The sequence below is a fragment of the Coptis chinensis genome, chromosome 3 (assembly GCF_015680905.1).
Source record: "Coptis chinensis isolate HL-2020 chromosome 3, ASM1568090v1, whole genome shotgun sequence".
Taxonomy (NCBI): Eukaryota; Viridiplantae; Streptophyta; class Magnoliopsida; order Ranunculales; family Ranunculaceae; genus Coptis; species Coptis chinensis.
The window spans coordinates 118,248,563-118,274,114 of record NC_141458.1 but is presented as its reverse complement, the minus strand read 5'-3'; the positions used below and the strand labels follow the sequence as shown (position 1 = coordinate 118,274,114).

The 25,552-nt window shown below is 37.7% G+C and overlaps 1 protein-coding gene, 1 long non-coding RNA gene and 1 pseudogene across 10 annotated transcripts; 2 read left to right on the top strand and 1 right to left on the bottom strand.

Annotated features, from left to right (window-relative positions):
• Positions 1–445: 445 nt before the first annotated feature.
• Positions 446–2,159, bottom strand: LOC147513577 (large ribosomal subunit protein eL36y-like). Of its 2 annotated transcripts, none has more exons than XM_086596679.1 (5): positions 2,046–2,159; positions 1,918–1,952; positions 1,342–1,452; positions 860–1,059; positions 446–676 (listed from the first exon to the last, which is right to left on the bottom strand). In XM_086596679.1, exons 3-5 carry the CDS (start codon positions 1,441–1,443, stop codon positions 646–648), a joined length of 333 nt encoding a protein of 110 aa, XP_086452805.1. In that variant the 5' UTR covers positions 1,444–1,452; positions 1,918–1,952; positions 2,046–2,159; the 3' UTR covers positions 446–645. The 2 variants fall into 2 exon arrangements, with proteins under 2 accessions (XP_086452805.1, XP_086452806.1); XM_086596680.1 differs by having other exon boundaries at positions 1,342–1,455; positions 2,046–2,156.
• Positions 2,160–2,294: 135 nt separating this feature from the next.
• Positions 2,295–2,413, top strand: LOC147513576 (5S ribosomal RNA; annotated as a pseudogene).
• An 11,063-nt stretch (positions 2,414–13,476) lies between these two features.
• LOC147513575 (uncharacterized) lies at positions 13,477–24,925 on the top strand. 8 transcript variants are annotated; one of them, XR_015215532.1, is made up of 7 exons: positions 13,478–13,826; positions 14,069–14,142; positions 14,538–14,569; positions 23,566–23,767; positions 23,875–24,326; positions 24,432–24,684; positions 24,779–24,925. It is a non-coding gene; the product is annotated as an uncharacterized LOC147513575 (long non-coding RNA). The 8 variants fall into 8 exon arrangements; XR_015215534.1 differs by having other exon boundaries at positions 13,479–13,826; positions 23,566–23,630; XR_015215531.1 differs by lacking the exon at positions 23,566–23,767 and having other exon boundaries at positions 13,496–13,518; positions 13,585–13,826.
• Positions 24,926–25,552: the final 627 nt, after the last annotated feature.

Here is a 25,552-nt window from a genome sequence, read left to right as displayed (position 1 = left end):
TTGTTTTGCGACTGGTTCCTGATAATTGTTTAATATATTCCTTCAAAATGGGACTCCCTAGTAGTCTTGTGGAAATTTGAAATGATGCTAGTGGAAAATGAACAGAGTTTGAAACAAAACTTACCTGTGTGTGTGTGTGTGAGATCAGTTGAATTTTTTTCATCGCTCAGAGCAGTTGCGATATTACTGGGACTAGAGGAATTAAGTGACAGACTGGGCTTGAAAGTCCAATTTTACGAAAGCCAGAACTCTGAATTCCAAACGTTCACTTGTCGGATCGAAAAGCTATCACCTATCAGTTCAGCTAAATATAATCACAAGGGCGAAGGATAGTGGTTGGCCCTTGATTGGAATGCAAATGAAAAAAAGCCTGAACAGAGGAGGTACTTCTAACATAATCTGAAAACACTTGTGCTAAAGCTATTTTAACTTGGGACACATAAGATTAGCACGTCATCCATAAGAAATCTATTAAAAATAAGCAACCCAACTACAAAAGTACCATTGGCATTCTACAATGGGGGAAAAGAAAGAAGGTTTAACTGCAAATTTTTAAGGTTCTAATAATGTAAACATTTGATCAGAAGCCAAATAAACATTTTGGCCGACTAGCAAAAAATTTTTACGCTACAGCTGAAGCACATCTCACTTCTTTTTCTCTGCAACACCAGCAGACCTGCATAAAATACAGAATAAAATTAGGCCTTTTGTGCAAAACTAAACCCAATTCAATAATGTTGGGTATAGACCAAAACAATTATCTAAACTCTAAACACTCCATTGCCAACATCTGGAAAGTTTTAAAAAAACGGACTAACAGTTTACTTGTAATTAAATCATAGCAATGGCCATCAATTACCTCATCTTGCGGAGAACATTGGACATTTCCTCTCTCTTCTTCTTTGCCCTCTTGTGAGTGCCCAACTTTCGCTTCGCAACTTTCAAAGCTCGCTTGTCCTTCCCAACCTTCAGAAGTTCAGTAATTCTCTTCTCATAGGGTGCAAAACCAGCCACTTCCCTGATGAGATTCTTCACAAAGTGCACTCTCTTGCTAGTTTTCTAAAACAAAAGGCATGTGAAGACTTCAATATACGGAATCTATAATTGAAAATGATCACTGTCATACTATAACTATTGTTTTTCATCTAATTATAACATTTTCTCCTCCATGAAACAGATAAAAATCCAACATTATGCAACGACCATAAAGAAAAGCAATTCTTTTACTCGTATCATAAAAAAGTTCAAACCAACAGCCCTTTTAGAAATGTTGGTAATTTTCTAAGCACTTCAGTTAGAAATATTGAGGCCGATAAGTATATCGATGGTACATAAACTTACTCCTTTCCTAGCAGATGGTCTTGGAGCCAACTCCCTTCGGGTTACAACATGACCTTTGTTCAACCCCACAAAGAGGCCACTCTTAGGCTGAGGTGGTGCCATGCTATGCACCTGGTACAGTGTTATGAGTCGAGAGATGAAGAAAAGCAAAACAAACCAAATTAACCAAAACCATTGTATGTGATATACCCCAATTTTTTATATTTCTCCGTGTCTATGTGTAGGATATCGAGTCAATGTAAAACTAAAACGAATTCGGTTTTTAATTGTTTGAAGAAATAAAACTTTCATTGAACAAACTAAAATCACTCTAATATATTTTTCCCTGATTGGTTACACAACTAACATTTTATTATGTATTGTAAAGATATAGTAGTGTTTCCGTAAACTTAATATACTGGTCACTCAGCTCCTTTGTATCTAAAAGGTTTAATATGTAATAGAAAACTAAGTTGATAATTCGTATCTAATTTTTATACTAAAGTTATTAATAGAAGCCATCTAAAATTCCTAGTTGTGTAAACAAACAATATTTGTACACAAGACACATCTATTGCATTTCTTATAAAGTGTTACCTCTATTAACTGATCGATCTATGAGCCAAATGAATCTGCAAAACGAGCAAGAGAATAAAAAAGAATAATCAGTTTGAGAACCGCAAGATTATTGGTCGGCAAGAGTTTTAAAGATAGATTTATTTTACCTTGAACAACAAAAAAGAGAGCAGCACAACTGCACGAAGTGTTTTAGGGTTTACACTTTATTAAGCCTGGAAATGGGTCGATTCCAGTGGTTGACATTGGGCCCAACTATAATCCAGCAAGAAAGCCCATGTTGTGTAAAACATTTGATATAAATTATAATTAGATTTTGCTGATTTTGTCTGTTGATGATTAATTTGATTGGGAAGTTGTTGAGTAACGAATTTTTTTATCTAATATATATATTTTGAGGGTGTGATCATACTAGTACTAATGCACTGGATCCCATCAAAACTCCGCAGTTAAGCGTGCTTAGGCGAGAATAGTATTAGAATGGGTGACCTCCTGGGAAGTTCTCGTGTTGCACCCCTCTTTTGTTAGATACCTGATTCCACGTGAAGAGCTCCCGTGACGTCACAGGAGCAATTTTCTTGGGGACTTAAAGTTTCCTCTTACAACTGACTTTAACGGTCAAATTTAGAGCCGTTGTGCTCGTCGGACGCTCATTGGAGCACCACATAATGGTGTGTCATACCACCATCCCATTTGGAATCATATTCCACCCCCCTAGTGGCCAGGGACGGAGCCAGGAATTTGACCTAGGGGGGGTGAGTGTATACACATAATCAAAATACAAAGTCGGTCGGACAAAGCCATAAATCTTGGGGGGGGGGGGGGAGTGTGTTTACCACTTTGACTATGTAATTAACAAGGGATATGATAACAAAACGTATTAGTAGATAAAGGAAAACATTCAAATTATGAACCTATCCCATGGATCTCGAAAATGAACAATCAAAGCAGACTAGGAGAAATCAAAGGCTTGGCTACTTTAAGCTTCCCACAATTACTTATATAGACTATTTTAAGAGGTTTGTTCCATATATTACATGAACTCTGAGCTCTTTCGCCTCCAAAAAACTCAGTGAAATCGTTGAATTGAAAAAAATAGTTTAATATCAGGGTTTTAAAATGCTTACATCTTATTATAACATAATTTCTTGACTTCTTTCCATCGAAATTAGCAAATTCTTGTTGTGAATTGAAATAAATTGGTTTAAGAAGTGATAGAAGGATTAAAATGAGCAATTTCCCCCATTATTTTTTTCAATACTCAGAAAGGTAAAGTGAATAGCAAAGATTGAATGTGACCTTATTAAAGAAATGGTATAAATAAATGATATAATAAGGCTTACTTTTTGATATTTGGAGTAAGCAAGTAAATCGTGACTTTGCAAGGATTTTATGCTCGACTTAATTGTGTGTTACTTGACTTATATTCTCGGTATCGTGGACAACCAAACATCCTATTTCTCACATTATTACTGAGAATTCAATTATTTGAGAATTTTAATTCTCACTAGAATTCTAATTCCCATTCCCAAACGTACCCTTGACAGTGAAAAATATACAAAAGAATCAGTCAAATTACATTGTCAATTGTCTAGAATTAATTATTACCACACTACCAGAGGTCCCTTTATATTCTTTAAAAATAGATTAATGATAAAACACTTGGATTTGATATGATGCTCCTACACCTATTATACGAATATTATGTTGTGGCTTCACGTTTAAAAAGCATAGTCAAAAAGTTTAAGGCGGCGGTAGTAAAATATTTGAACTTATTTTGAGGGGGGGCGAACCTCTATGTATTCAGAAATTTTCATACTGATAATACATAGAACATAATAGTTCTTCAAAATCTTTGAGGGAGGGGACCCCCTCCCCTCTATCTCCATCTATGCTAGTGGGACTTCTCCACTCTTCTTCTCTAAAAAAAAAACAAACAAAAAAAAACATTTTTTTTGTGAAAACCCAAAGGCGATATGATATTTGAGTAACACTTACCCTTCTCTTTGTCTCTAAGATCTTATAGCCATTTCAAGCAATTGAGCACTACCTCACTTGCCATCATCGTCGACTGTTGAAGATCGGCTCCACCTATTGGCCTATGTGCTTCTCTCCTTGTCATTCTATTTTATTTCTAAAAGAAGGAAGAGGGAAACCCCCATCTGTTGAACACTCATTTTTGGTGCAGTAATTGGGTACCACAACTTACCAAATCATTGGCTTGTGGACTAAAGTCCTTGTGCATCTAATTGGATTTTGGAACTACATCGGTGCTTTCTCAAAATTTTGAAGGGATTACTCTCTCATATATCAGTAGCAAGAACTGAATATTTAGCTAAACGTTGGGGGAGCTTATTTTGTAGACTCTCTCTAATGCTCTTGTTGCAGTCTAGTGGGAAGCCTTGGGAAATTCCTGATTATTCTCGCGAGATGATCTTTGTGACTGTTTCTGGTATACTATTCACTTTTTGACGGGTTTTGTCGATTCCGTCTCACATTTCGAATTTGTCTACGCTAAACTATTTTGCAATCTATTTACGTGGTGATCTAGAGTCTGCCTCGCTCATTTTTCGAGTCGATCCAGTGTTATATTGAATTGATTTACAATTAAAGATTGTAACTTTCCGAGTAGCTTGGCTCTAGATAAGAGCTAAACCCCATTATATTATCTTTCATTTTTGTTTTGTTAGTAAACTTAGTTTTTCGCTTCTACTTTGTTGCTGCTATATTGCATACTCTTTTTGCATTTTCGTATACTACAACATCTTTTGTGCTTTTTCTTTGCTTTGCTATTTTTAGTTTTGCATGTTGATTGTGTTTGATCTATATGTGCTATTAGCACCCTTTGATAATCTTCTAGGCGTGTTTGTTGGGATTGTTTTGAGCTAGTTTTGGTTTTGGCTTACTATTTTTGGTTGCCTTTTTAAGCACCACTTGTCGTAGTACCGGCAGCCCTGGGCTTTCAGCTCCATCGTATTTTTTGTCTTAAGTCTACGTGGGGTGTCCTCAAATAGCTGCCTCTCTCTCCATGATAACATGAAATTGTCGTGGAATAGGAACCTCCATGGTGGTCAAGAATCCTAAGAACCGAATCCAACAACATTAACCAGATATTATATGTCTTTTAGAATTGAAACTAAGGCTAAGGAGAAAGGATATAAAAAGTAAGTAATGAGATTAATTATAAGGGTAGGTTCTGTTTTCCAGCTGATTGGGGCTAGTGGTGGCTTAACAATCTTTTGGAAAGATGGAGTACAACTGGATATCTGGGGAGCAACACAAATTAAATCATGTAATAAGTAATATCACAAACTACCCTGGTTTACATTCTTGGTGTTTTACTTTAGTGTATGGTGAACCTGTTTCAAGTAATAGACTTACAGTCTGGAATGAGCTTAGGGATTTGGCACCAAGGATCCCTGGGCCTTGGGTTCTTCTGGGAGATTTCAATGCCATAACATATTTGCATGAAAAAGTTGGTAGTTGATCTTTTTTTTTTATGTCTTTTAGAATTGAAACTAAGGCTAAGGAGAAAAGGATATAAAAAGTTCTTTTGTTGGGGCTAGTGGTGGCTTAGCAATCTTTTGGAAAGATGGAGTACAACCGATATCACGGGGAGCAACACAAATTAAATCATGTAACAGGTAATATCACAAACTACTGGTTTACATTCTTGGTGTTTTACTTTAGTGTATGGTGAACTGTTTTCAAGTAAGATTTCAATGGCATAACATATTTGCATGAAAAAGTTGGTGTTGATCTTTTTTTTACTAAATGCATGCTTGATTTATATGTCTTTATTAATGACTTGGGCTTGATTGATTTGGGTTTCTCTGGGCCTAAATTTACCTGGTCTAACAATCATAGATTTAAGGATCATGTCATGGAAAGATTGGATAGAGTTTTGGTTAACCCTAATTGGCTTGAATTGTTTCCACATGTTTTTGTGAAATCTGTTGTTTGTGCTACTTCTGATCATCTGGTTTTAATTTGAACATCAACTTGAAAGGTAACAGTTGTAAAGTATATAGACCTTTTAGATTTTTTAATACGTGGTTTAAAGATTCTTCTTGTATTCCTACCAAGCCTGGAATGCTGTTAATCATAATAAACCTGATTGTAATGTTTTAACTAAGCTTACAAAAACTAGAATAAAACTTAAAAAATGGAATAAATATGTGTTTGGGAATGTTTTTTCTAATATTATAAAGATTCAAAATCGGCTTGAGGAACTTATGAAAACTACTCTCTCTGAGGTCATATATGAAGAGATTAGATCTCTTAAAAGCCAACTTAATGAGTTGTTTGATAAAGAAGAAGACCTTTGGCCAAAAATCTGGGGCTCTTTGGCTGAAAGAACAGGGTAGGAATATTAAGTTTTTTCACTTCTACTATCTATAGAAGAAGGAAAAACTATATTGATAAGTTGAAAGATAATAATGGCATATGGCAGGAAGGTAGGGACAAGATTGGTAAGAACATAAACTCTTTCTTTCAAGACCTTTTTAAATATGATATGCATGTAAATAATACTGATATAGATTCTCTTTTCGTGCCATGTATTATTGATATTGAAAATGATATGCTTGTTAAAATTCTTTCTGGTGAGGATATATGGCCAGTGGTAAAAAAAAATTGGCTCTCTTAATTCCCCTGGACCCGATAGTTTCCAGGAGATTTTCTTCCAATATTTTATGTGGTTGGACCATCAATTATTGACTGTGTCCAGGATTTATTTTTTATTTTTTATTTTATTTTATTTATTTTTTTCTGTAATGGTATTTTAAACCCCAAATTCAATGGAACTTTTATTTATTTAATTCCTAAAATTTCCTCTCCTGAACATATATCAAATTTTAGACCCATTAGTCTTTGCAATTTTGTTTATAAAATTATTTCAAAACTTTTAGTTAATATATTAAAGTGTCATATTCATAAAATAGTGTCGCCGTTTCAAGGGGCTTTTGTTAAGGGTATGAATATAGGTGATAATATAAGCCTTGCTAGTGAAGTGTTTAACAATATGAAGAACATGTATAAGAAGAAGGAATGTTGGGTAGCTTTAAAACTTGATACGACTAAGACTTATGATAGAGTGGAGTGGTCTTTTCTAAATAATATTTTTGAAAAGTTTGGTTTATGTGAAAAATGGAGAGTTTTTATTAACCAATGTTTATCTTCTGTTTCTTTTAAAGTGCTCCTTAATGACTCTCCCTTGGAACAGTTCTTCCCTCAAAGGGGATTGAGAGAGGGTGATTTGTTATCTCCTTATCTCTTTATTCTTATCTCTGAAGCTCTCTCTTGCATGATTAATAAAGCTGAAAATGATCATGTTATACATGGTATTAAAATTAGAAAGTATGCTCCTCCCATTGCTCATTTATTGTGTGCTAATGATTTACTGCTTTTCACAAAAGCTTCCTTCAGTGAAGCAGGTGTTCTTAAATATGTTCTGCATAAGTATTGTTTGGCCTTTGGCCAAAAGATCAATTTTGATAAATCTAATATCTATTTTAGTAGGAATGTACATGCTAAACATAAGAAACTTTTGAGAAAATACTGGAATATGAAAGAATTTTCAAATAAAGATTTTTTTTTTTTGGTAGGCAAGCGAGGTTTTTAGAGAGGTCCCCTACCCCTTTTCATAAATTAAAAAATAAATTTCAGCTTGTTACAATCTCACATATTCCATGCCTATCGATCTTCAGATACAATTTTCCTAATATCCTCCTCGAAAAAGAGCTAGCGATAATATCAATATTACGCACATTAGGTACATTATTGCTAATGCATCACCAATTTATTTGCTTCTCTATACACATGATATATTTTGAAATTTTCCAAATTGTCCCACAACAAATCGCGATGTTCCCCGAGCATCTTTCTCGCTTGCCATGGTTGTTGCCTCAGTCTCTCATGAATGTGACAACATTTGTGGAATCTGTTCTTGCCTCTAACCTTCTAATGCCTCATTGCGGTTCAGTCCCTTCTCCACTCCTTGCAGTTCAATCATTGCAATTGTCCCATAGTCTGACTTCCCTTTTCTTGCCGCAACCACTCCTCCCTTTGCATCTCTGATCACAGCAGCCCATCCTCCCATATCTCCTTGAAGTGTCCCATCTGTATTCAACACATGTTTGTCATCTTCTCCTTGCTCCCATCTGCATTTTTTCTGAACAGCAACCTTTTCTTTGATTTGCACATTCCAGATGCTACTAATGAACTGCGCCTCATTCCATGGTTCCATCGTGATTCTCATTGATTGCAATTTTGTTCTTGCATCATTGAATATCATTTCCACGACTTGGTCTGCTGTGCTTTGCTTCTTCTAAAAATTCTAGTGTTTCGCTCCCTCCAAATCCAATAAATCATACCATTCCAAACTAATTTCATTGCATCTTGTTTCACTCCCTTTCCTTTTGTTATTTGAATAACCCACTCCAGTTCTTCCCGCCATGTGGCTGCTCTGCCCCTACTGTACCCAATTCTTTGAAGTAACGACGCCCAAACAAATTGTCCATAGTAACAGTCGAAGAACAGATGCTCTTCATCTTCAATTTCTCGCCAGCAAAGAATACAAACATCTGATTGTACCGTCCCCCATTCTCTAAGCTTCTTGAGTGTCTTCAACGCCCTTGTATAGCCATCCAAATGATGAAAGAATGTCTCGGTATCCGATTAGAGTACCATACCAACCGACTCCATTCAGTTTTTGTTTTGATTTCCTAACATGATGATAAGTGTCTTTCATACTATAATTCCCTTTGTCTTGGCCCGACCAAATGAGTTTATCTTCCCTCTCCGTTATTCCCACCTCCTCCTCCATTTGCATCACTATATCCGACAAGTCGTCTTAATATTTTGTGGTATCTCCCGGTTCCATTCTCTATAACCTGCGATACTTTTGCATTAAGGTTACCCGTCGAGTTATATAGAAGTGTCGTGGAAAGAACTTCTTGAGTATTCCAAATTGGGTGCCAAGGATCCAACCAAAATCTAGTGTTTTGCCCATCCCCAATTTGATGCATCACAATCATTTTACCTTCTTTCCCTTGTTTAGTATTCCTCTCCAGGCTCCATGAGCAATTTCTTGGTACACCATATGCCGAAGTCCTTCCTCTTTATAAGATTTTTTGTACCCATTGCACCCAAAGTGTTTCCTTGTTGCTCACCACATTCCACGGATGCCTTAAGTTCATTTAATCTCTTGCTATGTCTCTCACTCCCAACCCTCCTTCTTCATAAGGGTAACAAACCTTCTCCCAAGATATCAATGCATGAGATGTAACACACCGGCCCAAATCCACAAAAATTCCTACACACATCTATTAATCTCCTCAATGATACTTTTTCGGTAGTATGAAACAAGTCGCCTAATACATGCTAACATTATTCAATAATTTGCTTTATCGGTTGTAGTCTTCCGGCATATGATAATGATTTACCTTTCCATGATTGAATTCTGACTGCCACTTTAGAAAGCAGAGGGGCACAATCAGTGGCTGTTAACCTTGTTGTTATAAGAGGAATCCCAAGGTACTTCACCGGAAGGCTTCCTCTTGGAAATTGAATGATGCTTTGGATTTCCTCACATGCATTGTCCTCCAATCCTGCAAAGAAAAGAGAGCTCTTTTCTATATTTACTTCCAATCCCGTACACTTGTGAAAATTCTCCAGTGTACTTCTCAATGACTCAGCTGTTCCAATATCACCATGCATGAATGCTATAAGGTCATCCGCAAATGATAGATGAGTGATAATTGGGTTATGACATCTGTAGTGGAGCCTGAACGATCCTTCTCGCACATTCTGCATCATTAGTTCATGAAACAAATCCATTACTAGCACAAACAGGTAAGGTGACATGGGGTCACCCTGCCTAATTCCTCTCTTACTCTTTAAGTAACCATAAGGAGCTCCTTTTAACATGATGGAGAAAATCGGAGTTTCAATGCACCTTTTGACCCACGCAATAAATTTATTTGGAACTCCAATCCTGTGTAGAGAAAAAATTACTGCTTCCCATCTGAGTGAATCATATGCCTTCCTTAGATCAATTTTTGCCGCACATCTTGGTTGCCCTCCCTTTCTGTGATAATTATGAAGTAGCTCATGAGACAAGAGAATGTTATCCTGGATGTTTCTTCCGGGAATGAAAGTTGACTGATCATCTGCTACTACCATAGGCATGAAGCCTTTCATCCTGTCTGTTAGAATCTTTGTAATACATTTATATATAACTCCACAACAAGCAATAGGTCTGTAATCTCCTAGTGTTGTTGGCCTAGCATTTTTTGGGATTAATGTAATACAAGTAGCATTTACCTCTTGAAGCATCATACCAGATGTAAAAAAGTTTCTAACTGCTTTAATAAATTCATCACCAATGATTTTCCATGTGGCCTTGTAGAATAATGAAGAAAATCCATCACTCCTCGGAGCTTTATCACTGCATATATTCGATAATGCTTGTATGATTTCATTCTTTGAGATATCAGCAATGAGAGACTCCTTTATTTCTTCAGAGATGTGTTGCTTTGGCGACAAATCATTAAATATAGAGAAATTCAGATTTGGCAGTTGATCTGGCCCATATAGCTCTTTATAGAATTCCACACATGCAGCACCAATCTCGTTAATGTCATCCATCAGTTTTCCAGTCCCATCTGTTATACAAGTTATTCGATTTGTCACCCTCCTTGCTTGTACAGTTTTGAAAAAATAGCTTGTGTTATTATCCCCCAAGACTATTGTCTGATCCCTCGACTTCTGCCTTTGGAATCCCTCTTCAGATTTTGCAGCTTGCACATAATGTGTAAAAGCTACTTTTTCCGATCTGATTATGTTTGCATTCAAAGGGTCTGTTTGTAACCTTGTTTGCAGCTCATCCAATTCCCGTTTAGATTCCACAACCCTTGTAGTAACATTCCCCACCTTCTCTTTATTCCAATCTATAAGTGCTGCCTTCACATGTTTTAATTTCTTCATAAAACTATACATCGGATTTCCCACAACTGCCTCTTCCCATGCTTTCTCTACTACTTTCATGAACCCTTCCTCCTTAACCCAGAAATTAAAAAACTTGAACCCTTTTCTTTTCTGATTCCTCTGCTTAACTGAGTACACTAGCATGGCTGAATGATCTGATGATCAAATAAAGATAAGTACCTAGGAGTTCCTATTTTACTCACTGACAGTAAGAAGGTTGATTTTGATTATTTGGTGGATATTGTACATAATAAAATAAAAGGTTGGAGAGCCAGGCTGTTATCTCAGGCTGGAAGAATTGTTTTGATTCAAGCTGCAGCTCAAGCTACACCCCTTTATGCCATGACATCATATTCCCTCCCTGTGTCTGTATGTGACAATATGGATAAAGTGTGTAGGAAGTTCTGGTGTCATGGACACGATGAATCCAAGAGTATCCATACTATTGAGTGGGATAAACTTTGCAAGCCTAAGTCCCCTGGAGGACTAGGATTCAGGAATTTTTTTGATATGAACAAAGCTCTGCTGGCCAAACAGAGCTGGAGAGCTTTAAAATATAAGAATTCTATATGGTTTAAAACTTTTCATGCTGCTTATGGAAAAAAAGGTATGGGGGCAGAACAAAAATTACCATCTAATGCCTCTTACTTATGGAGAGGGGTTAATAAAAGTTTTGATTTTGTGCATAAAGGGTATATCTAGGCCATTGGGGATGGTGCTCATACATCTGTTTTCAATGATCCTTGGCTTATGTTTCATGATCATCCTATACTGATAAAGGATTTGCACCCAACAGTGGGGATCCAAAAAATATTGGAAAGTGAAAAATCTCATGAATCAGGAAGGATCAACATGGAATGATCAGCTTATTGATGAAGTTTTTGATCCTATAGTAGCAAGGCTTATCAAAGGAACACACATCATACTACAGGATGGAGGGGAGGATGAGTTAACCTGGTGGCCTGATACTAAAGGAAAATTCTCGGTCAAATCGGCTTTTCATATGCTCAAAGCAAAAGATTGGGAGGACTGTGACTCTACTTTTCAAGCAAAAACTATCAAAAGAATTTGGAGAGCTAGGGTGGCAGCTAGAGAACAAATGTTCATGTGGAAATAATATATGAACATACTGCCAATTGGAGAGAAGATACAGAAAAGGATAAAGAACAATGATACCATGTGTGGTTTTTGCTTCAGGAATAAGGAAACTGTGGAACACATCTTTTTTTAATGCAATTGGGCAAAAGCTTTGAGGTTTGCTTCACCTCTTGGTTTGAGAACAGAGGTCAATAGAGGATGGTCCATTAGAAGGTGGATGGATAAGATCATGGAATGGTGTGAAAGCAAGGTCCCTGACATAGCAAACTTGGGTGTGTATGCATGCACCCTAATGCAAACTATGTGGGATAATAGGAATCTGGAAAAGTTTGACAAAGGAGCAGCTGATTGGGGGTCTATACTAACAACTACAATGATTCAATGGGAAAGAAGACTCAAAGCTTTCGACAGGGAGAATCTAAACCCTACTTCTTCTATTCAATCGAACACTACTCTTAGGAATGTAAACACTAACCAAAGCACACATGCTTCTACATCAACAAGTAATACGAGTAATATATCCACAGTTAACCTATCTCACATGCCTGATTTTGTAAATGTTAGGTTTGATGGTGCTTTTAATAAGAGATCTCTATTAGGAGTCGTTGCTGCTATGACTTGGAATAAAGAAGGGGTTTTAATTGCTGCTGCAGTGAGGAGATTAACAACAAGGTCAGCAGAGGAGAGTGAACTTCTTGCAGCCGAGGTAACAGTGCAACTAGCAAAACACTTAGGAGGAGGAAAATTTCTTTTTGAGGGTGACAACATTAATGTCATAAACAGTTTGAGTTCTCGGGAGTCTAGTATTGTTTGGTCTTTACAATGTATTACTAAAACAATTATCAGTACTGCTAGTAAATTTAACTTTTCATGTTTCAGATGGTTAAGAAGATGTTTTAATGATGAGGTTCATGATTTAGCTAAATGGGCTTATAGTTCATCTGACATAAGTACTCTATCAAAATGTTGCACAGACTTTTAGTGTATTCATTTAATTCTATCCTTAGATATATATGTGTATTGTAGCCAAAAAAAAAAAAATAGACTACCAGATCACATGTGTTTAAATCTTAGACTTTGATTCATGAAAGCTTTTAAATTTAGACTTTGATTCACTAATTAAACCATCACAGAGAGCATATTCTTCCCTTGTATTCATAGAGACATACTAATTCTTAATACCGTTCCAATAATCTAAAATACATTCTTTGCATTTAGCATATATCAACAATAATTAGACTTGACCTTTTGATAAATGATATCCATTGCCTCCATTAACACTTGTTAAGAATACAAACTGGAATCAAAATTAATCTATGACAATAACTATCTTACTATATTAGAAAAATCTGGGGGTTGATGAACAGTATTTTCACGTACGTCACAGGGGCAAAACCGTCTTTTTGCTATCAAGGGGGGTATTTTGGTCGTTTCACCATTAAAAAGGATTGTCTCTACTCTCTCTACGGTTTCCTTCTTCGTCTCTTCTCTTTTCCTCTTCTACAAAACCCCTAGCAAGAACAGAGACAATGTTTGGTAAGTTTGATATTTTCTACGACGTTTGAAGATGTTTGCTAACAATTTCGAAATGATATTGTCTAGAGAAGAAAGATGCGTGAGGGTGTGGGGACTAGGAGGATGAACTGTTGGAGAAGAATGAGGTTTCAATTTACTAAAAGAGAGAGAAAAAAAGAAGAAGAGTAGATCGCCACTTTTTAAGGGATATTACAATAAAACCTTTTTTGGCAAATCCGTTTTAAGTCTGTAAATAAGTGGTATTACTATAATCTACAACAACAAAAGACGTTTTCATTGTTAAGCTCCAAATCTGCAAGCATACTCAGGTATTATTTACCATCTATTAGATTTCCATGTGAAAGATTTATGTGTGAACCTTACTTCTGAATTAACTAAGCTTTTTAATGCGATGAGTCCACAAAGATTTGTGTGTGCAACTGCAGAAGGAACGGACTGTTTATTTTTTATTGGTGATAAATTAGTTTTATTTAATTATTTAATTATTGAGTTTATTGTTTTTGGATTTAGGGGTTATTTTTGTAATGGCATTTGGTTCAATTTGTTGCAGGAAATTAATAACCAAAACATGGTTTTGGGTCTTTGGCACTTGAGGCAGAGCCTACGTATACTCCACTGCCCAAGGTATGAATTAGAGTTGAATTAATAAATTTGTGATATTGGTAGGAAGTGTGGACTCCTTTTTATTATCTTTGGCTTTAGAACTGAAATCTGCATATGGCATGAGAAAATCATGTGTTCCGTCTTCTTTATGGAATGTTGGATATTATGGAAGATTTTCTTTAGTGTGGATGAGGATATCCCATCTCTCATTGGCTCATGGCACAATTTTCAGTCGAGTGGAATGTTTTCCACTGGGAATAGTTGCCAAAAAATATGTGCTTTCGTAGAAAATTCAAAGACACCTTTAGAATCCATGACTTACATAATATCAAACATAATGTAATAGTATTAAGTCATTAGTACTGCAATATTCGTATATTGATAAATTGAAATGTTCTCTGTGTTGAATTGTTCAGTTTTGTTTTACTTCTTCAAGGCATCTTCTCAGGTATGGTTCCACTATATTTCTTTCATTAAGACATCAGTTAGAATCCTTGCAAAAATCACATTGTGGTTGAAGTTTATAATAAGAGCTATATACATATATGAAGTTTGGTAGCCTAAATTTAAGTAACGACTTTTTCGGCGTGCAATTAGTGAATTCCAAGAAAGGATAGTGTTTCGACCCCCACCTACGTGGCAAACGTCAATTAGTAGGGGTCTCTATTTTATTCATTTAATCAACAGGGCTAAAGCCCAATTCGCAGTATCATGGATCAATGTACAAGCCCATTAACTCATGTGTCTAAGGCTGAACCTTAGCCACATGGCTTGCCACTAATGTACATTGATTTATGTCCAGATTCATTTATTATCAAAAAGATAATTATCAGTTGACAGTTATATTCTATCACAATTACTCAAGCAACAAGATTACTTGAGCTACAAGGACTCTCTACTCTACCTATATAAAAACCACATTATTTTTCATAAGGAACTACGTGGAAACTTGATCCCTAGAGAATAGATCTTGGGTACGTAGGTAGCCATTATTTGGTTCGATTTCATCTCCCCAACATCAAATTCGCCTGCGTTTCTTAGTGTGTTCTTTACCATTGCTCTCGTTGTGTTGAGGCGGTTTATTCTTTGAAACATAATTGGCGCCGTCTGTGGGGAATTTAGAATTCATTATCACATGAAACAATCAAGATGGTAAGCACAAGAAGCAGATCAAATAGTCGACATATTCCTCCTGCTAATAATACTCGCAACCCTCGAAATTCAAATCGGCCAATGCAAGAACCATTGAACAATCAAGTTGATCCTAGTGGTAGGATCAATTCTCAACATCCGACTGTAGCAGCGCAACCGCCACTGCCTCCGCCATCGCAAAAGGTCGTACAACCGCCGGCACCAACCCTAACAGCCTTGCAACAAGAAAATCGACAAGTCAATAATCCTCCATGCGGTCCGCCGTCTGTCCATGTCGATCCTTCAGTTGACATGGATATGGACGTGAACATTACTCTCACGCCAACTAGCGGAAAAGGTGATAGTAACAGCCAATTCACCTAATACGGTTGAGCGGGAGTTACGACGAGTCAAAAATTTAAATAGGAACTTGAGAAGGAAGCTGGCAAAGAGGCAAAGGCCGGTGGACGATGTTGCAAATTCAACAACATCAAGGCGACCACGAAGGGACGCAGGCCATTCCAGTGTATAGGACCGTCTTGACGATCCACTTCGTCGTCCTCAGCAACGTGCTATTTCTCAAGCACAATCAACTAGTGCACGCTCTAGGAGTAATGACCCTATTACCCGTACTTATGGGGAGAATCGGATTGGCAGGGATAACTACTACCCTAGACATGTCCGATCTCAAAGGGAAGATTTACCTCTGAGAAGCAATTTCAGGGAAGACCGCCATCCGAGATATGTCCGACATGACTGGGAAGGCGGGCATCCCAGACAAGAGCAACAAAACATGGAGAAGTGGTATAATTATTCCGTGACCACCCGGCCAAGAGTGACTACCGGCCTAGACAGGCTGGTTACAGGGAGAGACAAAGACAATCACCGGTCGGAACTGATCATGCGTACCGCCAAAGATCTCTAACTCCAATAAGAGATAATGGAAGGTATCCTCCTCCACATGGGCACGACCGGGGGCGTCCAGTTGTTCGAGCCAATACTTTAACTCTGACAGAACAACAGTTGAAAGAGTTGATTGCAAAAGAACTTAACGATAGAGAGTCAAGGGATGTAAGAATGAAAAACTTGATCGATCGATGATGGAGTTTGACAAGTTTTCACTCGACATTCAAGAAGCTTGCCACCATCCCGGTTTCAAACAACCCGATTTTGAACTTTATGATGAGTGGAAGGAGATCCCGCTTGCATGTTCTATCATTCAAAAATAAGTTGGTGTTATGGGGTGGAGATGATCCGCCATATGTAAGCTCTTTCCATCGACTCTAAAGGGAGAAGCATTACCGGGTTTAGTAAGTTGCCTTCGGGATCAATTCACCAATTCAATGAACTAGAAAATAAGTTTGTTAATCGTTTCCACCACAATTGCAAGGCCGCCAAAGGATGTCGACTCACTTCGAACATCAAGCAACAACGTGGCGAAAAGTTACGTACTTTTGTTACTAGGTTCAAAAGCAAAGAAAAATGTTCCGAGGTTTTTACGATGGGATGCTTCTTTTAAGCCTTTAAAGAAGCATTATATTATGAAAGAGACGAAGTTCAATTTCATTGTGAGAGATATTTACCACTCTCTAATTAAAGATGTCCCTAAAACTTCGTGCGATCGTATGTTAGGGGCTGAACAACACATCCGTATCGAGGAGAACCTATCAGCAAAAGCAGGAAGAGACAAAGATATTCGGAGTAAAGATTTTTCTGACAGCAAGAATTTTAAGCCAAAGCAAGGACAGTCAGATCAACAACATAACGATGGAAAGAATGACAATCAGAAGCAAGTCAATTTCAATCGTGATGGAAAGACTCTACCTGAGCTAAAGCTGACCCCGCTCAATGCCAAGTACTCTGTTATATATGAGAAGTTGAAAAGTGGGAATCTTCTTTCCCCGCCTTATCCACTTTCAGAAGATACCAAAGGGACAAGGGACAAAGCCTTGCGGTGTAAATTCCATAATGACTATGGCCATGAGATAGAACTTTGTCGCTATCTCCGGGGTCGGATTTAGAAATTAGTAGAGAAAGGACTTTTAAACGAATATCTTACTAAAGACTCTCAAAAGGCAGTTGCTGCAACTTATGAGCATGTCATTAATGTTTCCCATTCTCATGTTGAGTCTCTTTCCAAAAGTCAGAGTAAGAATCAAAAGCGTTTGAAAGTTAGTTATGTTGGTGAGTTTAACCGTATCAACAAAGTCGATTTTGTCAAGGGAATCCAGACCGAAACTTCTGAAGAAGAGCCCCTCCGATTCACTGATGATGATCTCCGTGGTGTATATCACCCTCACTATGCGCAGCTTATAATTTCGTGTCTATAGGTGCTTCTCGTGTTCAACGGGTAATGATCGACACAGGGGCCACTTCTAGCATCATTTTCAGTGGATGTTATTCTCAGATGCAACTTCGCGAGGGTATGATCATCGTTGAAGACAATCCTATCATCGGTTTTGACGGGACAACATATTCAGCGGTTGGAAGAATTACCTTACCAATCAAATTAATGAACAAAGAAGTTGAGCTCGATTTCTTATTGATGGACTGTCGTTCCCATTATAACGCAATTTTGGGCAGAGATTGGATACATTCCATGGGGGCTGTAGTCTCCACATTTCATCAGTGTGTCAAGTTCCCATTATCTGGGCATATTTGCAAGGTTCGTAATGACCAGGTATCTGCCCATGCCTGTCATGACAAAGCAATGGATGACTATAAAAAATATGAAGTTCGAGGTAATCACGATCCTTGCAAGCCCACCTTGAGTTCACGGTTGCCAAGCGGCGTGCCTTCCATCTATAATATTGAGGCTCATGTGCAAGGGCCGCGCTCTGATGGATCGACTTTTGGAAGTGCAAGTAGGAGATTCAGCAGAAGAAACCACTTTTATTTCTGCTGAACTATCGAAAGTATAGACCAACAAGAGTTGGTTTCCCTTTACAAATGAAATAAAAGCGTATCTTAAACTTGGAAAATTGAGGAAATGCGGGAATAGACCCATACGTTTTTTGTCATAAACTTGACATTGATCCAAGTTTCGGGCGGTTCGCCAAAACCAAGAAGAATGGCACCCGACCGGAAGCTCAAAGTTAAAGAGGAGATTGATAAGCTACTTGCGGTCAACTTTATCCGACGAAGTTACTTACCCAAAATGGCTTGCTAATGTCGTCGCGATTGCCAAAAAGAACGGACAAATCAGAATTTGTATTGACTTTACAAACCTTAACGCAGCTTGTCCGATTCATCCATTATCCATTGCCACGAAATTCCGAACTAGTGGATGCCACTTCGATTCCAACGCTTTATCTTTCATGGATGCTTCTTGAGGGTACTACCAAATCTCTTTGAATGTGGATGACCAAGAGTTCACCGCTTTCATTACCGACCAAGGCATTTTCTGCTTTCTGCTATTTATGCCTTTTGGTTTGAAAAATGCCGGTGCAACCTACCAAAAGCTTATCAATACAATTTTTCCGATCTCTTTGGGAAAAATAATGGAGGCTTATATCGATGATATAGTCGTTAAATCAAAGCTTACTGGTGATCATCTTTCCGATCTTCAACTTGTTTTTGATAGGCTTAACAAGTATAACATGAGACTCAATCCCGCCAAATGTTCTTTTGGCCTTTCTTCTGGAAAATTTCTGGGATACCTTATGACTCGTAGAGGTATTGAGGCTAATCCTGATCAGATACGTGCCGTTATTGATATGCCATCACCAAAAAATAAGAAGGAAATTCAACAACTTACTGGTCGGCTTGCCGCTCTTCATAGATTTATTTCTAATATTCCGATCGTTGTCATCCCTTCTTCCAGACTTTAAAGGGGGCAGCAACTTGGAACGTTGATTGTGAGATGGCATTGCAACAACTGAAGAAATACTTGGTCAGTCCTCCTATATTGACAAGTCCTTCAACGGGTCAACCTATTGGCATATACCTAGCAGCTACAACTCAAGCTGTTAGTGCTGTTCTTTTCATCGATGATGGTAGACCCGTCTTTTTTATCAGTAAGACGTTAACCGGAGCTGAGTCTCGTTATTCAAAGATGGAAAAAATTGCACTTGCATTGGTTCATGCCGCTCGTCGGTTAAAACCATACTTCCAGGGGAGGTTGGTCAGAGTTTATACTGAGTATCCCTTACGCAAGATCTTTCGTAATGCACAGGAATCAAGCAAATTAGCCGAATGGGAAAGTTATCTTAGTGCATATAGCATTATCTTTGAAAGTCGTACTGCTGAGAAAGGACATGCTCTAGCTTCTTTGATAGCTGATTTTCCGATTAATGATTCTCCTATTGACGATTTCTTGCGCCGGGAAGAATCTATGGAAGACATTCTGCCACCAATAACTAGGGGCGACGAAGACCAACTTGCAAACGCAATTCCTAATCCTATTGACCTTTGGATTGTTTACTCAGATGGTTCCCATAATAAGTCTGGGTCTGGAATTGGATGCGTTTTTGTTAAACCCGGCGGAGAGAAGATTGAGAAATCTATGCGACTTGGCTTCGCCGCTTCAAATAACGAAGCCGAGTATGAGGCTGCCGTTTGTGCCTTAAGAACAACTTTGAAATTGGGGGCGCGAAAGCTCCAGTTATACACGGATTCTCGCCTTGTGGCCAATCAGTTTGGCGGGTCTTTTGAAGCAAGAGATGACCGTATGGCGGTTTATCTTGGTTTGATACATAGTCTTGCTCGACAATTTGATAGCATCTCTATCACTCAAAGACCCGAAATGACATACGTCATGTGATTCATTGGCTTATCTCTCTCCGCGCCGTTAGAAGCGAAGAGTCAAGACACATCAACCGGAGTTCGAGAAAAGAGCCAAGCATTGACTTTACCGAAAAAGAATTACATGACTTGTATGTACATGAAAGCAATTACTTGTTCTCCGCTTTGTACGCAATGCCAACAAATAAATACGACCCACGATATAATCGCACCAATCATGACTTCGGAAGCAAAAGGGAGATGGAAAATTCACAACATGACCATACTTTGGATCTTCCATTAGAATCTATAGATTCATTTGTTCCTCCTGAATTAAGCTCCCCGAAATAGATAGTGAATTGGTACATGAAGCGGATGATAGTCCCGGTTCCCGATATGATACTATCGAGCCGATGATGATCTCCGATGATGAGCAAGATTGGCGTCTTCCTTATATCCACTACTTGCAAGTTTCTTCGCTTCCGCCCGAACCAAAACTTCGCTTTGAAAGAATCAAACGTGATGCATGGAAGTTTTGGTGATATCCGGCATTCTTCGACGGAAGTTTGCAATTATATCGCAAAGGCTCAGACTTAAACCCTATGTTGCGATGCCTCTCAAAACACGAAGGACTTTAAATTTTGGAAGAGATTCACTCCGGCTTATGCGGAAGCCACTCCAAGGGACGGTTTAGCTCATAAAGCTATGACCGCGGGGGGCTATTGGTGGCCAAAGATGCAAAAGGATGCAAAACACCTATCTGAGAGGTGTGAGCTATGCCAAAAGCATGACAATATGAGTAAACTCCCTGTTACTGAGTTGCATCCCATGCTAAGCCCATGGCCATTTGCCAAATGGGGCTTAGACATTATTGGCCCTTTACCTAAAGCTCCGGGTAGTATACGATTCCTTCTTGTGGCAACCGACATTTTTACCAAATGGGTAGAAGCAAAGCCTTTGGTCCAAATCCATGCTTCCAACGTCAAAATGTTTTTATGGAGAAATATTGTTTGTCGTTTTGGCATCCCCGCGCACTTGTATCGGATAATAGTAAACAATTTGATCTTGAAGAAATTAAATCGGGTACATTGCTAATTTGAAGATCTGGCATAACTTCTCCGCACCTTATCATCCGCAAGCCAATGGGCAGGCCGAAGCCACCAATAAGGTGATTTTGGCCAACCTAAAGAGGCGTTTGACTGGCGCCAAAGGAAATTGGGTCAAGGAGTTGCCAGCTGTCTTGTGGGCTTATAGGACAACGCCAAAATATTCAACTGCATTGTCACCTTTTAACCTGGCATATGGTGCTGAAGCAGTCTTACCTACAGAACTGATTTCCAGTACATCTCGGTCAGTTGCGGTTGAAACAGGTTCCAATGACACTACTTTGGCTCAGTCAAAAGCTCTTATTGATGAGGTTCGCTCTGAGGGACTACAACAGCGGCTTATTAAGTATCAAAGTGACATGAAACGGAACTACGACAAGAAGATCCATCCTAAGTCTTTTGTTATCAAGACCGGGTTCTCTCAGAAACCCAAAGCTTATAGAATCGGAAAGTTTGGAGAAAATTGGCAAGGACCCTACATCATAGATCGTCCAAAGATCTAAGGGGTCATATTTCCTCCGTACTATTTCGGAAGAATGATAGAAGCCATGGAATGCTTACCACCTTCGCAAGTTTTACCGTTAGGAAATGTTTTGCATTTTACATTACTCCATCAATAACAAATCTATCCATCTATGTAGTTCGTTCTATTTTATCCATCAATAAAGACATTCAACTTCCATTCTCTTAGTATGGTTGTCATTTTACATTACTCTATTATTCTGTACTCTTACTTTCAACAATGTCATTCATTAACGTTCATTCCAGAAAGGTCATCCATATTATGCCTTTTTCGGTCAAAGTAAGTCGCATTCATGCCTACTTGACGGAAATCCGAGTCAATAAGATGGTTATTCTTGCTCGGAACAATTATTGCAATACTCCCACAATACAATATCCGTGCTGATTCCACTACTAAGTCAATGGCGTTGTGTTTTAGTTTGGTCCCAGTGCACGGGTGACGACTTTGAACCTGTGACAACTCCAACAGTTTGTCGCCTTGATTCCGCGCTCGGTACAAATATTTTAACACTTGAATAGCTAGGTTCATTGAGGACGATCATGTCCCTTTTGCCTTTCAATAACTTTCTCCAATGGTTCTATATTGGGAGGGTTTTCTCTCTACATGGGGGCGTCTCGTTCTTTTACATTCATAAATCAACAACACAAAGTTTTATGCAGTTTTCAACGGTCTAATCCTAGTCTCGCTATTCTACTGGCACGCGTCGTCGACATCACTTTCGCATTGTTACGTAATGCGTTCGGTATAGTGTTCGTCACTCAATTTCTTTTGAAATTTTATTTATGTGCATCTTTTATTCTATCTGTGCGTTTTCGGCCGTTTTTTATTTAACTACGTCATTGTGTCCCGTATACGTTAATTTGACATTTTTTCATTTCCGCTAATTCACGAATTTTTCCCGATTGTCCATTTTTCTTATCGTTTACGTTCACATGACACTTTGTTATACACTCCGCTTCCTCTTTTATTATTTCACGTTTTCCGTGATTTATCTTCTCTTCTTTGCCATGTGAACTTTGTTCACCGACAAAAGAGGGCGATGTTTCGACCCCCACCTACGTGTCAAACGTCCATTAGTAGGGGTCTCTATTTTATTTATTTAATCAACAGGGCTAAAGCCCAATTCGCAGTATCATGGATCAATGTACAAGTCCATTAACTCATGTGTCTAAGGCTGAACCTTAGCCACATGGTTTGCCACTAATGTATATTGATTTATGTCCAGATTCATTTATTATCAAAAAGATAATTATCACTTGACAGTTATATTCTATCACAATTACTCAAGCAACAAGATTACTTGAGCTACAAGGATTCTCTACTCTACCTATATAAATACCACATTATTTTTCATAAGGAACTACGTGGAAACTTGATCCCTAGAGAACGGATCTTGGGTGCGTGAGGGCAGCCATTATTTGGTTCAGTTTCATCTCCCCCAACATCAAATTCCTCTGTTTCTTAGTGTGTTCTTTACCATTGCTCTCGTTGTGTTGAAGCAGTTTATTGCCGAAACAGATAGGATTAGACAATCACCCCTACGTAGTTGGTATCCGTAAGCTGAGTTCTTAATTACCTTAACTTAATTTGTCTAATTTTGGTCAGACTTTTTGGAGCAAATGTTCTTCTGATTTTGGTTATTATAAATGTGGTTTGAAGTGTCTATTTTCATCTAATATAAATATGTAATGCCATGATAACTTATTTTGCTTGAGAAAACTGTGTCATGCTGTTTCCACTACCCCCTTTCTTAAGGCAATATTAACAATAATCTATATCCCGCTTTTGCAACTCTAGAAGATAAGCTTCTCGGAACAATGGTAAAGAAGTGGATCAGGTAGCTTAGTCACTCAATTTTTACCTTATGCAAATATTTGTAGTTATGTTTGGTTATATGCTTTTTGACTTTTGTTATGTAACATCTCTTCGTATCAATGGATTTGATGCCCCTTCCTTTTCCAGAGTAGGTGGCGACTCCTCATACTCTACCATTTTGGTCTTCTTGCTGCTTGCCTGTCGCCATGGCAGTACGTGAGAATATTTTTGTTGTATATGGAAAGGTGTTCTGATATTTAGAATTTATTCTGCTTTGACGCCAACTAGATGGTGTAGTTTTTTCCGAATTGTTGCCTTCTCAATGAGGAAATGTCGGCTTGAAACTTTGGTGAATACTTCCCTGTGCCACTTTTTGGCACATATAAAATGTCGGCTTTGATGGTAATCAATTTGAGTTTAGATATTCTGTTTTTTTTTTTCCTTCATGCCAAGCAGCTCCAACAAGGCACTGCCATACTAAACCTTTGCTATAATGTGTTCGTGAATTGTATTGAAATTCTGAGGAAGAATCCAGTGGGAAACTTACCTATTGTCTTCAACTTCAATTAGCTAAGTCCCTATTCTTCTTTTGTGTTATGTGCTTTTTGTTCTTTGTCTTTGATTTAAATTGGAGGATCCTGTGATTAATGTACGTACATGTTGCGTGTGGAATTGATGATGGTCTTCTCTGGTGCAACGAATTGGTCTTACAAATTAATTATAATTGGCCCTCTATTTAAATCTAACTAATTTGTACACTGTGATTGATGCTATCCATTTTATGTAATTTTTTCTTGCCGTTGCAGGAAAAATGCGCGTGCCCGTTTGCTAGAATTATATCGCATGCGCGATATAAGTGTTCACAGAGAGGTTCTGTCCGAGTGTAACACATCTCGACAATGACTTAGGTATGTCAATTTTTAATTTAATAATACATACTACTCTCATGTGATTCAAATGAAAGTTGAGTACTTTTTTCGTTAGTGAAAATTTCGTTAAATTTACCAATGCAGGTGTTCATAGTCTATAATGCTACTTATTTCTTCAATGGATTTGCTGATGGTGGTTGGTTTTGGATAATCCTTTGTCAGTTTTTTTTCCCCTCTTAAGTTTGTTTCTGATGTAATCTACTAAACTCTTATTAGGCTGCAATTTTTGAAAAAAATATTGTGGAAGATACCAATTTCGAGTCTTCTATACCAAAACCAAAGGATTACTCCAAATTTGAACGGAAATTGAACCGTCTAAAAAGACCTTCATTATTAGGTAACATTTTTATTTTATTTTTTCCGTAATTCTTTTGAATCCCACACTGTATACTGTGTGAATAAATAACAACATCATGGTTATTTATATGCAGAAGAAAATTGGGTGAAGATATATCCAGTTTCCAGTAGCAGCCATTTGGATTCTACTAAAGTATAATTTTTTATATTAGACATAATGATTGTTCTTTTTTATTTTGTATTCGACTTAATGACTTATGAAAAGTTAAATTTTTGTGTTATACATATTATGTCCAACTTTTTGCTTAGACTTTGCTTATAAAGCTATATCTTACCTCCTTAACGATTTGAAATTTCTTTATAGTTTTTTTATTAAACACCAAAAATTAATTTTGCCGACGTGCAACTCACGTGCATGATGCTAGTTCTTATAGTGTATAGCTCAAGCACGACAACCAACGAATCAAAATTAATCTATGACAATAACTATTCTTATAGTGTATAGCTCAAGCACGACAACCAACGAGAGCCTAGCTTCACAAGCTATGTTAAACAAACTTTCAATTCATTGGCCATTAAACTACCTCCTCTAAATTCCCACACAATGACCAAAATCTTCAAAGTCTCTGCTGGTAACTATGGTTTACTCCAATATCTTAATAAATTTCATATTACAATTTTTCAAAAACTTTGTTATACTTAAACACCAAAATAAAAAAAACAATTGTGATATTTGTTTGATAAGAGTATAAATTGAAATCTGTAAAAATGAACTGTACTAGATTTATATAAAAATGAGTACGACCGACAAATATGAGTAGTAGAAAAATGAAAGAAGAGTTTTTAGTCACAAGTATTATGTGTTACACATGCTACAAATGTATCACGCTTTGCATATGGCGCTTAAT

Excerpts from the sequence above, each read along its gene's own strand:
- LOC147513577 (XM_086596679.1), bottom strand. The coding sequence starts at position 1,443 with ATGGCACCACCTCAGCCTAAGAGTGGCCTCTTTGTGGGGTTGAACAAA. Across the intron at positions 1,060-1,341 it reads GACCATCTGCTAGGAAAGGA|AAAACTAGCAAGAGAGTGCA; the intron begins GTAAGTTTATGT and ends CTTTTGTTTTAG. Across the intron at positions 677-859 it reads AATGTTCTCCGCAAGATGAG|GTCTGCTGGTGTTGCAGAGA; the intron begins GTAATTGATGGC and ends TATTTTATGCAG.